At 41.9% G+C, this 13,987-nt stretch overlaps 1 protein-coding gene across 4 annotated transcripts in view; it reads left to right on the top strand.

The window, feature by feature from the left end:
* The window catches only part of stan (Protocadherin-like wing polarity protein stan), an 829,362-nt gene that overhangs the window by 740,844 nt on the left and 74,531 nt on the right, over positions 1-13,987 (top strand). For all 4 annotated transcript variants that reach the window (XM_071683110.1, XM_071683111.1, XM_071683109.1 and 1 more), the window contains exon 23: positions 11,921-12,139. In XM_071683110.1, coding sequence (XP_071539211.1) covers positions 11,921-12,139 — 219 coding nt within the window. The remainder of the gene's footprint in view (positions 1-11,920; positions 12,140-13,987) is intronic.

The following is a 13,987-nucleotide window of genomic DNA, read 5'->3' as shown; positions in this document are numbered from 1 at the left end:
CTCCCACGTTAGCGAGGTAGCACAAGGAAACAGATGAAAGAATGGCTCACCCCACCCACATACACATGTATATACATACACGTCCACACACGCACATATACATACCTATACACCTCAACGTATACATATATATACACACTCAGACATATACACATTATGTACACATGTACATAATTCATACTGTCTGCCCTTATTCATTCCCATCGCCAGGCCGGCACACATGAAAATAGCAACCCCCCTCCCCTCACATGCGCACGAGGTAGCGTTAGGGAAAGACAACAAAGGCCACATTCGTTCACACTCAGTCTCTAGCTGTCAGGTATAATACACTGGAACCACAGCTCCCTTTCCACATCCAGGCCCCACAAAACTTTCCATGGTTTACCCCAGATGCTTCACATGCCCTGGTTCAATCCATTGACAGCATGTCAACCCCGGTATACCACATCGTTCCAGTTCACTCTATTCCTTGCACGCCTTTCACCCTCCTGTATGTTCAGGCCCCAGTCACTCAAAATCTTTTTCACCCCATCTTTCCACCTCCAATTTGGTCTCCCACTTCTCCTCATTCCCTCCACCTCTGACATATATCCTCTCTGTCAATCTTTCCTCGCTCATTCTCTCCATGTGACCAAACCATTTCAAAACACCCTCTTCTGCTTTCTCAACCACACTCTTTTTATTACCACACATCTCTCTTACCCTTTCATTACTTACTCGATCAAACCACCTCACACCACATGATGTCCTCAAACATCTCATTTCCAACACATCCACCCTCCTCTGCACAACTCTATCTATAGCCCATGCCTCATAACCATATAACATTGTTGGAACCACTATTCCTTCAAACATACCCATTTTTACTTTCCAAGAAAACATTCTTGACTTCCACATATTCTTCAAAGCTCCCAGAACTTTCGCCCCCTCCCCCACCCTATGATTCACTTCCACTTCCATCGTTCCATCCACTGCCAAATCCACTCCTTATCTAAAACACTTCATTTCCTCCAGTTTTTCTCCATTCAAATATAAGCTCCCAATTGACTTGTCCCTCAACCCTTCTGGACCTAATAACCTTGCTTTTATTCACATTTACTCTCAGCTTTCTTCTTTCACACACTGTACCAAACTCAGTCACAAGCATCTGCAGTTTCCATCTGAATCAGCCACCAGTGCTCTATCATCAGCGAACAACAACTGACTCATTTCCCAAGCCCCCTCATCCACAACAGACAGCATACTTGCCCCTCTCTCCAAAACTGTTGCATTCTCCTTCTTAACAACCCCATCCATAAACAAATTAAACAACCATGGAGACATCACACACCCCTGCCGCAAACCGACATTCACTGAGAACCAATCAATTTCCTCTCTTCCTACTCATACATATGCCTTACATCATCGATAAAGACTTTCCACTGCTTCTAGCAACTTGCCTCCCATACCATATATTCTTAATACCTTACACAAAGCCTCTCTATCAACTCTATCATATGCCTTCTCCAGATCCATAAATGCTACATACAAATCCATTTGTTTTTCTAAGTATTTCTCAGATGCATTCTTCAAAACAAACACCAGATCCACACATCCTCTACCTTTTCTGAAACCACACTCGTACACATGCCTTACATCCTTGATAAAAACTTTTCACTGCTTCTAGCAGCTTGCCTCCCACACCATATATTCTTAATACCTTCCACAAAGCCTCTCTATCAACTCTATCATATGCCTTCTCCAGATACATAAATGCTACATACAAATCCAGTTGCTTTTCTAAGTATTTCTCACATACATTCTTCAAAGCAAACACCTGATCCACACATCCTCTACCACTTCCGAAACCTCACTGCTCTTCCACAATCTGATGCTCTGTACATGTTATCACCCTCTCAATCAATACCCTCCCATATAATTTCCCAGGAATACTCAACAAACTTATACCTCTGTAATTTGAGCACTCACCTTTATCCCCTTTGCCTTTGTACAATGGCACTATACATGCATTCCGCCAATCCTGAGGCACCTCTCCATGATCCATACATACTTTGAATATCCTTACCAACCAGCCAACAACACAATCACCCCCTTTTTTAATAAATTCCACTGTAATACCATCCAAACCCGCTGCCTTGCTGGCTTTCAGCTTCCGCAAAGTTTTTACTACCTCTTCTCTGTTTACCAAATCATTGTCCCTCACCCTCTCACTTTGCTCACCACCTCAACCAAAACACTCTATATCTGCCAATCTATCATCTAACACATTCAACAAACCTTCAAAATACTCACTCCATCTCCTTCTGATCATTATCTTGTGGAGGCGAAGGTGAAGATTTGTAGAGGTTTTCAGAAAAAAGAAGAGAGAATGTTGGGGTGAAGAGAGTGGTGAGGGTAAGTGAGCTTGGGAAGGAGACTAGTGTGAGGAAGTACCAGGAGAGACTGAGTGCAGAATGGAAAAAGGTGAGAACAAAGGAGGTAAGGGGAGTGGGGGAGGAATGGGATGTATTTAGGGAAGCAGTGATGGCTTGAACAAAAGATGCTTGTGGCATGAGAAGCATGGGGGATGGGCAGATTAAAAAGGGTAGTGAGTGGTGGGATGAAGAAGTAAAATTATTAATGAAAAAGAAGAGAGAGGCATTTGGACGATTTTTGCAGGGAAATAGTGCAAATGACTAGGAGATGTAATAAAAAGAGTGTGGTTGTGAGAGCAGAGGAGGGTATTTTGAAATGGTTTGGTCACATGGAGTGAATGAGTGAGGAAAGATTGACAAAGAGGATATATGTGCCAGAGGTGGAGGGAACGTGGAGAAGTGGGAGACCAAATTGGAGGTGGAAAGATGGAATGAAAAAGATTTTGAGTGATCAGGACCTGAACATGCAGGAGGGTGAAAGGCGTGTAAGGAATAGAGTGAATTGGAACGATGTGGTATACCAGGGTCGACGTGATGTCAATGGATTGAACCAGGGCATGTGAAGCGTTTGAGGTAAACCACGGAAAGTTTTGTGGGGCCTGGATGTGGAAAGGGAGCTGTGGTTTCGGTGCATTATACATGACAGCTAGAGATTGAGTATGAACAAATGCGGCCTTTGTTGTCTTTTCCTAGCGCTACCTCATGCACATGCGGGGGAAGGGGGCTGTCATTTCATGTGTGGCAGGGTGCCGACGGGAATGAATAAGGGCAGACTGCATGAATTATGTATCTGTGTATATATGTATATGTCTGGGTGTGTATATATATATATGTATACGTTGAGATGTGTAGGTATGTATAGGTGCGTGTGTGGACATGTATGTATATATATGTGTATGTGGGTGGGTTGGGCCATTCTTTCGTCTGTGTCCTTGCACTACCTTGCTAATGCGTGAGACAGTGACAAAGTATAATAAAATGAATAAAGTGTGTGGAAGAAGAAAGTTAAGAGTAAATGTGAATAAGAGCAAGGTTATTAGGTACAGTAGGGTTGAGGGTCAAGTCAATTGGGAGGTGAGTTTGAATGGAGAAAAACCGAGGAAGTGAAGTGTTTTAGATATATGGGAGTGGATCTGGCAGCGGATGGAACCATGGAAGCGGAAGTGGATCATAGGGTGGGGGAGGAGGCGAAAATTCTGGGAGCCTTGAAGAAGGTGTGGAAGTCGAGAACATTATCTCGGAAAGCAAAAATGGGTATGTTTGAAGGAATAGTGGTTCCAACAATGTTGTATGGTTGCGAGGCGTGGACTATGGATAGAGTTGTGCGCAGGAGGATGGATGTGCTGGAAATGAGATGTTTGAGGACAATGTGTGGTGTGAGGTGGTTTGATCGAGTAAGTAACGTAAGGGTAAGAGAGATGTGTGGAAATAAAAAGAGCGTGGTTGAGAGAGCAGAAGAGGGTGTTTTGAAATGGTTTGGTCACATGGAGAGAATGAGTGAGGAAAGATTGACCAAGAGGATATATGTGTCGGAGGTGGAGGGAACGAGGAGAAGAGGGAGACCAAATTGGAGGTGGAAAGATGGAGTGAAAAAGATTTTGTGTGATTGGGGCCTGAACATGCAGGAGGGTGAAAGGAGGGCAAAGAATAGAGTGAATTGGAGCGATGTGGTATACCGGGGTTGACGTGCTGTCAGTGGATTGAATCAAGGCATGTGTATGGGGGTGGGTTGGGCCATTTCTTTCGTCTGTTTCCTTGCGCTACCTCGCAAATGCAGGAGACAGCGACAAAGTATAATATAATAATAATATATATATATATATATATATATATATATATATATATATATATATATATATATTTTTTTTTTTTTTTTTTTTTATACTTTGTCGCTGTCTCCCGCGTTTGCGAGGTAGCGCAAGGAAACAGACGAAAGAAATGGCCCAACCCCCCCCCATACACATGTACATACACACGTCCACACACGCAAATATACATACCTACACAGCTTTCCATGGTTTACCCCAGACGCTTCACATGCTTTGCTTCAATCCACTGACAGCACGTCAACCCCTGTATACCACATGACTCCAATTCACTCTATTTCTTGCCCTCCTTTCACCCTCCTGCATGTTCAGGCCCCGATCACACAAAATCTTTTTCACTCCATCTTTCCACCTCCAATTTATATATATATATATATGTTTGATGATAGAGTGGCAGATATAGGGTGTTTTGGTCGAGGTGGTGTGCAAAGTGAGAGGGTTAGGGAAAATGATTTGGTAAACAGAGAAGAGGTAGTAAAAGCTTTGCGGAAGATGAAAGCCGGCAAGACAGCAGGTTTGGATGGTATTGCAGTGGAATTTATTAAAAAAAGGGGTGACTGTATTATTGACTGGTTGGTAAGGTTATTTAATGTATGTATGACTCATGGTGAGGTGCCTGAGGATTGGCGGAATGCGTGCATAGTGCCATTGTACAAAGGCAAAGGGGATAAGAGTGAGTGCTCAAATTACAGAGGTATAAGTTTGTTGAGTATTCCTGGTAAATTATATGGGAGGGTATTGATTGAGAGGGTGAAGGCATGTACAGAGCATCAGATTGGGGAAGAGCAGTGTGGTTTCAGAAGTGGTAGAAGATGTGTGGATCAGGTGTTTGCTTTGAAGAATGTATGTGAGAAATACTTAGAAAAGCAAATGGATTTGTATGTAGCATTTATGGATCTGGAGAAGGCATATGATAGAGTTGATAGAGATGCTCTGTGGAAGGTATTAAGAATATATGGCATGGGAGGCAAGTTGTTAGAAGCAGTGAAAAGTTTTTATCGAGGATGTAAGGCATGTGTACGTGTAGGAAGAGAGGAAAGTGATTGGTTCTCAGTGAATGTAGGTTTGCGGCAGGGGTGTGTGATGTCTCCATGGTTGTTTAATTTGTGTATGGATGGGGTTGTTAGGGAGGTGAATGCAAGAGTTTTGGAAAGAGGGGCAAGTATGAAGTCTGTTGGGGATGAGAGAGCTTGGGAGGTGAGTCAGTTGTTGTTCGCTGATGATACAGCGCTGGTGGCTGATTCATGTGAGAAACTGCAGAAGCTGGTGACTGAGTTTGGTAAAGTGTGTGAAAGAAGAAAGTTAAGAGTAAATGTGAATAAGAGCAAGGTTATTAGGTACAGTAGGGTTGAGGGTCAAGTCAATTGGGAAGTAAGTTTGAATGGAGCAAAACTGGAGGAAGTAAAGTGTTTTAGATATCTGGGTGTGGATCTGGCAGCGGATGGAACCATGGAAGCGGAAGTGGATCATAGGGTGGGGGAGGGGGCGAAAATCCTGGGAGCCTTGAAGAATGTGTGGAAGTCGAGAACATTATCTCGGAAAGCAAAAATGGGTATGTTTGAAGGAATAGTGGTTCCAACAATGTTGTATGGTTGCGAGGCATGGGCTATGGATAGAGTTGTGCGCAGAAGGATGGATGTGCTGGAAATGAGATGTTTGAGGACAGTGTGTGGTGTGAGGTGGTTTGATCGAGTAAGTAATGTAAGGGTAAGAGAGATGTGTGGAAATAAAAAGAGCGTGGTTGAGAGAGCAGAAGAGGGTGTTTTGAAATGGTTTGGGCACATGGAGAGAATGAGTGAGGAAAGATTGACCAAGAGGATATATGTGTCGGAGGTGGAGGGAACGAGGAGAAGTGGGAGACCAAATTGGAGGTGGAAAGATGGAGTGAAAAAGATTTTGTGTGATCGGGGCCTGAACATGCAGGAGGGTGAAAGGAGGGCAAGGAATAGAGTGAATTGGATCGATGTGGTATACCGGGGTTGACGTGTTGTCAGTGGATTGAATCAGGGCATGTGAAGCGTCTGGGGTAAACCATGGAAAGCTGTGTAGGTATGTATATTTGCGTGTGTGGACGTATGTATATACATGTGTATGGGAGTGGGTTGGGCCATTTCTTTCGTCTGTTTCCTTGCGCTACCTCGCAAACGCGGGAGACCGGCAAAAAAAAAAAATATATATATATATATATATATATATATATATATTCTTTTTTCTTTCAAACTATTCGCCATTTCCCACATTAGCGAGGTAGCATTAAGAACAGAGAACTGGGCCTTTGAGGGAATATCCTCACCTGGCCCCCTTCTCTGTTCCTTCTTTTGGAAAATTAAAAAAAAAAATAATGAGAGGGGAGGATTTCCAGCCCCCCGCTCCCTCCCCTTTTAGTCGCCTTCTACGACACACAGGGAATACGTGGGAAGTATTCTTTCTCCCCTATCCCCAGGGATAATATATATATATACATCTTTTCTTTCTTTCACACTATTCGCCATTTCCCGCGTTAGCGAGGTAGCGTTAAGAACAGAGGACTGAGCCTTTGAGGAAATATCCTCACCTGGCCCCCTTCTCTATTCTTTCTTTTGGGAAAAAAAAAAAAAAAACGAGAGGGGAGGATTTCCAGCCCCTCGCTCCCTCCCTTTTTAGTCGCCTTCTACGAAACGCAGGGAATACGTGGGAAGTATTCTTTCTTCCCTATCCCCAGGGATAATATATATAGAAGGCGACTAAAAGGGGAGGGAGCGGGTAGCTGGAAATCCTCCCCTCTCGTTTTTTTTTTTTTTCCCCAAAAGAAGGAACAGAGAAGGGGGCCAGGTGAGGATGTTCCCTCAAAGGCCCAGTCCTCTGTTCTTAACGCTACCTCGCTAATGCGGGAAATGGCGAATGGTTTGAAAGAAAGAAAGATATATATATATATATATATATATATATATATATATATATATATTATTTTTTTTTATTATACTTTGTCGCTGTCTCCCGCGTTTGCAAGGTAGCGCAAGGAAACAGACGAAAGAAATGGCCCAACCCACCCCCATACACATGTATATACACACGTCCACACACGCAAATATACATACCTACACAGCTTTCCATGGTTTACCCCAGACGCTTCACATGCCTTGATTCAATCCACTGACAGCACGTCAACCCCGGTATACCACATCGCTCCAATTCACTCTATTCCTTGCCCTCCTTTCACCCTCCTGCATGTTCAGGCCCCGATCACAAAATCTTTTTCACTCCATCTTTCCACCTCCAATTTGGTCTCCCTCTTCTCCTCGTTCCCTCCACCTCCGACACATATATCCTCTTGGTCAATCTTTCCTCACTCATTCTCTCCATGTGCCCAAACCACTTCAAAACACCCTCTTCTGCTCTCTCAACCACGCTCTTTTTATTTCCACACATCTCTCTTACCCTTACGTTACTCACTCGATCAAACCACCTCACACCACACATTGTCCTCAAACATCTCATTTCCAGCACATCCATCCTCCTGCGCACAACTCTGTCCATAGCCCACGCCTCGCAACCATACAACATTGTTGGAACCACTATTCCTTCAAACATACCCATTTTTGCTTTCCGAGATAATGTTCTCGACTTCCACACATTCTTCAAGGCCCCCAGAATTTTCGCCCCCTCCCCCACCCTATGATCCACTTCCGCTTCCATGGTTCCATCCGCTGCCAGATCCACTCCCAGATATCTAAAACACTTCACTTCCTCCAGTTTTTCTCCATTCAAACTCACCTCCCAATTGACTTGACCCTCAACCCTACTGTACCTAATAACCTTGCTCTTATTCACATTTACTCTTAACTTTCTTCTTCCACACACTTTACCAAACTCAGTCACCAGCTTCTGCAGTTTCTCACATGAATCAGCCACCAGCGCTGTATCATCAGTGAACAACAACTGACTCACTTCCCAAGCTCTCTCATCCCCAACAGACTTCATACTTGCCCCTCTTTCCAAAACTCTTGCATTTACCTCCCTAATAACCCCATCCATAAACAAATTAAACAACCATGGAGACATCACACACCCCTGCCGCAAACCTACATTCACTGAGAACCAATCACTTTCCTCTCTTCCTACACGTACACATGCCTTACATCCTCGATAAAAACTTTTCACTGCTTCTAACAACTTTCCTCCCACACCATATATTCTTAATACCTTCCACAGAGCATCTCTATCAACTCTATCATATGCCTTCTCCAGATCCATAAATGCTACATACAAATCCATTTGCTTTTCTAAGTATTTCTCACATACATTCTTCAAAGCAAACACCTGATCCACACATCCTCTACCACTTCTGAAACCACACTGCTCTTCCCCGATCTGATGCTCTGTACATGCCTTCACCCTCTCAATCAATACCCTCCCATATAATTTACCAGGAATACTCAACAAACTTATACCTCTGTAATTTGAGCACTCACTCTTATCCCCTTTGCCTTTGTACAATGGCACTATGCACGCATTCCGCCAATCCTCAGGCACCTCACCATGAGTCATACATACATTAAATAACCTTACCAACCAGTCAACAATACAGTCACCCCCTTTTTTAATAAATTCCACTGCAATACCATCCAAACCTGCTGCCTTGCCGGCTTTCATCTTCCGCAAAGCTTTCACTACCTCTTCTCTGTTTACCAAATCATTTTCCTAACCCTCTCACTTTGCACACCACCTCGAGCAAAACACCCTATATCTGCCACTCTATCATCAAACACATTCAACAAACCTTCAAAATACTCACTCCATCTCCTTCTCACATCACCACTACTTGTTATCACCTCCCCATTTGCGCCCTTCACTGAAGTTCCCATTTGCTCCCTTGTCTTACGCACTTTATTTACCTCCTTCCAGAACATCTTTTTATTCTCTCTAAAATTTAATGATACTCTCTCACCCCAACTCTCATTTGCCCTTTTTTTCACCTCTTGCACCTTTCTCTTGACCTCCTGTCTCTTTCTTTTATACATCTCCCACTCAATTGCATTTTTTCCCTGCAAAAATTGTCCAAATGCCTCTCTCTTCTCTTTCACTAATACTCTTACTTCTTCATCCCACCACTCACTACCCTTTCTAATCAACCCACCTCCCACTCTTCTCATGCCACAAGCATCTTTTGCGCAATCCATCACTGATTCCCTAAATACATCCCATTCCTTCCCCACTCCCCTTACTTCCATTGTTCTCACCTTTTTCCATTCTGTACTCAGTCTCTCCTGGTACTTCCTCACACAGGTCTCCTTCCCAAGCTCACTTACTCTCACCACCCTCTTCACCCCAACATTCACTCTTCTTTTCTGAAAACCCATACAAATCTTCACCTTAGCCTCCACAAGATAATGATCAGACATCCCTCCAGTTGCACCTCTCAGCATATTAACATCCAAAAGTCTCTCTTTCGCACGCCTGTCAATTAACACGTAATCCAATAACGCTCTCTGGCCATCTCTCCTACTTACATAAGTATACTTATGTATATCTCGCTTTTTAAACCAGGTATTCCCAATCATCAGTCCTTTTTCAGCACATAAATCTACAAGCTCTTCACCATTACCATTTACAACACTGAACACCCCATGTATACCAATTATTCCCTCAACTGCCACATTACTCACCTTTGCATTCAAATCACCCATCACTATAACCCGGTCTCGTGCATCAAAACCACTAACACACTCATTCAGCTGCTCCCAAAACACTTGCCTCTCATGATCTTTCTTCTCATGCCCAGGTGCATATGCACCAATAATCACCCATCTCTCTCCATCAACTTTCAGTTTTACCCATATTAATCGAGAATTTACTTTCTTACATTCTATCACATACTCCCACAACTCCTGTTTCAGGAGTATTGCTACTCCTTCCCTTGCTCTTGTCCTCTCACTAACCCCTGACTTTACTCCCCAGACATTCCCAAACCACTCTTCCCCTTTACCCTTGAGCTTCGTTTCACTCAGAGCCAAAACATCCAGGTTCCTTTCCTCAAACATACTACCTATCTCTCCTTTTTTTCACATCTTGGTTACATCCACACACATTTAGGCACCCCACTCTGAGCCTTCGAGGAGGATGAGCACTCCCCGCGTGACTCCTTCTTCTGTTTCCCATTTTAGAAAGTTAATACAAGGAGGGGAGGATTTCTGGCCCCCCGCTCCCGTCCCCTCTAGTCGCTTTCTACGACACGCGAGGAATACGTGGGAAGTATTCTTTCACCCCTATCCCCAGGGATAATATACATATATATATATACATATACACATACACACACATACACATACATACGCACATATACACACACACACACATACACATACATATATATATATATATATATATATATGTATTGGTTGTGGAATTACATTTCTCATGTCACATTCCAGGATAATTTGTCTAGCTAACAAAGTTGTATCTCCTCTTTAAGTGTGGTTTCTTCTCATATCTTTATATCCTCACTACTGTATGATGACTCTATCAGAAAGGGTGATTATTTGTGATATTTCCTGTTTTCATGTCAATATAGGTACAAATATCAGTGGTGTATATCAGCACCAATGCCCAGTTACTTGTAGATGAAGGATATTTTTCCATACACATTAGAAATTTTTATTTCTAAGACTCTATCTTCATGTGAATCCAGTCATGCCTAATAGGTTTGTTTATGGCCAAAATTCTATATTATTAAGACTAGACCATTGCCAGGTGTGTGCTTGTCTTGCTGATCCTTACCAACAGTGTAATTCAATTCACGTACTGTATGATGTCCTTATCAGAAAGGGTGATTATTCATAATACTTCCTGTTTTAATGTCATTATAGGTAAAAATAAGATCTAAGATCTAGTATTGATGATGTATATCAGAACTACTGCCCAGTTACTTGTAAATTGAGGATATTTCCCCATATACATAAAAAATTTGTAATTCCAAGGCTCCATCTCCATATGAATCCAGTCATGCCTGAGAGATTTGTTTATGGGCAAAATCCTACATTATTAAGACTTGACCATTGCTGAGTATGTGCTTGTCTTGCTGGTTCATACACCATCCTAATTGTACTTTCATTATTTTCATTAGATAGTTGTTTTAGCTTATTTGAAGTCTTTAGAGGACTGGAGATTATCAGTACACTCACTCAGGTTTTACTGTTATCATTTTTCCTATTTTATGCATGGCACCACTTAAATGTGCTATCCACTGATATTCCCATAAACTTTAGGTTGTTCCTTACCATGAAAGCTAGTCCCTTCCTTGTTTGTCCACTCCTTCTTTACTGATATATAATCCCAAGGAAAGACTTTATTAGATTCCTCTCTTTTGTAGGTTTCATCTCATTAGCTCCATCACCTGGCTAGGTTTCCCCTTGTCAGTTTTTAAACTCTTGCTCTATATATATATATCATGTACTGTGCCATTAATCCATCAGCATTCTTATATATACTTTTTAGTCTTACTCACAACAACAGTACTGCCTAATAGTACACCTGTCCTCTCATTGCAAGTGGTGGGAATGATCTACTCTTAGGTTCTTTTGATGTCTTCGGTTTTTTCCAATATATCTCTCAGTTCTGTAAGTTGACAAAATAGCATCAAAAAGTATAATTATATATATGTAAATCCGCATTGACTGGAAAATCTCTCTTCTCCATGAGCAGTTCCTGGCTGAGCCATCCATTGCGGAGGATGTGACAACATACACTGGCCTGGTCCTGTCACTCATTCTACTCCTCCTGGCCTTCATTGCATTCTGTCTGCTGCGTGGGGCCCAGACCAATTCCAACACCATCCATAAGAACCTTACCGCTTGCCTATTCCTTGTACAGCTTCTTTTTTTGGCTGCCCTCAAGATCAGACATATCCTCGTGCAGCAAGAGGTAAAGTTGGCTAATTTTATTTCATGTGTCTCAGAGGAAAAGGATTTTCATAACTTAGTACATATGTATTACCATTAGATATCATTTTATCAGTATAGAACTTTAGACCAGGTAAGATAGTAAATGTTTTTAATGAAACCTTGTGTAGTTGTAAGTGTAAGTGTATCTTGGAGAGCTGGTAGCTTCCCAGTGATAGATGTTCCAATCATTTATCTGGTATGGCTGCTTGAAGGAATTGTGTCTCCTAGCAACCACTAGTAACTGATTGAAAGCAATTGTCACTTCAGGTGATCACTAACATCTTTTCCTCCTAAGATTCACATGTGGCTCCATAAGAGTGGTTGTGCTTTACGTTGAATAATAAGTGGTTACTGCCTGAGAGTATGTGCCTTCAGATAATCATTGGTTTCTGCCCAGAAATGAGTGTCTTCTGGCAATTCACAACGGCTGCTTGAGCATGACTGTGCCTTTAGGTGATTAACAATAGCTGCTTTAGGGCAGTATTGCTTCAAAGCAATCATTTGTTACTGCTTAACAGTGACTGTGCTAAATGGATTTTTTTTAAGGTTCCATTCATGGTCAAAAGTCCACATCAAGGCCAGGCCTTAATTGAAATGTAGAGAGAATTATGAAATGGATTATTGGTGGCTCCTTGAAAGTGGAATTGCTTTATGAGGATCATTAGTAACTGTCAATAGGTGTCCGCACAACTGAGAGAGGATATAGACTATAGATTTACCTACCATCACTAGCAGTGGACACTGTGAGTGCTTAGGCACCATGCTCCATCTTACCTGAGCAAAGGGAGGGGGCAGAGCCTCTTTTGCTCAGGTTTACAATGGATTGATGAAATCAATATCATATCATTGCCACTGAAGCTGACACCTATATTTTACCAATTCAGTTCTCTATGTCCTTCTGATACTGGCATGAATAACTTTGGAGAAATGATATCCCGTCTTTTTTCTCTTTCTATTCTTCCTTAATTATCATTTGAATATAATTTGGATGTTGATATTGCATTTTCACGTGTCCAATTATTTCTACAGTGAATCCTGACTATCTTGGACACTGTATATATCCGAAATTGACTTAATAGACACCCAAAGCCCATTAGACTAGTATCAGATTTATTGAAATTGGATAAATTACATCATAATCCAAAGTGATCCACAATTGCAATTTCTGGTAAGTACAGGACAGTTTATGAAAATAAACAAATGATTGTACTTCTGTCGTCTTATGGTGTGACATTTTCTATATTTATGCTTCATCCAAACGAATATTTCATATCAGTAAAAATACATAAGGAAAGAAATAAAGTATCTGGAGGGGCTTGGAAAGTGATCCAGTAACCATTTACTGATGAGATGGCACTTTGTGTAGATTCAAGTGAGAGATTGCAGAAGTTGGTTTCTGAATTTGAAAGTGTGTAATTGGAGAAAGTTGAGACAAAATGTGAGTTAAAACAAGGTTATTAGGTTTAGAAATGGAAAGAGTGAGATTAGTTGGGGTGTGAGTTTGAACAGAGAAAACTTGAAGGTGAAATGTTTAGGTACCTGGGAATGGACATTGCAGTGAATGGGACCATGGTAACTGAAGAGAGTCATGGGGTGGATGAGAGGGTGAAGGACCTGGGTGCAAAGAGGAATGTGCATGAAGAGAGATCACTGTCTGGTAGGGCAAAGATGGGCATGTTTTTGGGTATAGTGGTCCCAAAAGTGTTGTAAAGATAAGTGCATTGCCTTAAGAGGAAGATGTATGGAAGAGGGTAAGTGTTTTGAAAATGAAATGTTTGAGGACATTATGTGGTGTGAGGATTGTTGATTAAGAAACAGTAGGATAAGA

This window comes from Panulirus ornatus, chromosome 35, assembly GCF_036320965.1.
Source record: "Panulirus ornatus isolate Po-2019 chromosome 35, ASM3632096v1, whole genome shotgun sequence".
Taxonomy (NCBI): domain Eukaryota; kingdom Metazoa; phylum Arthropoda; class Malacostraca; order Decapoda; family Palinuridae; genus Panulirus; species Panulirus ornatus.
This window is presented reverse-complemented; position numbering and strand designations above follow the sequence as displayed.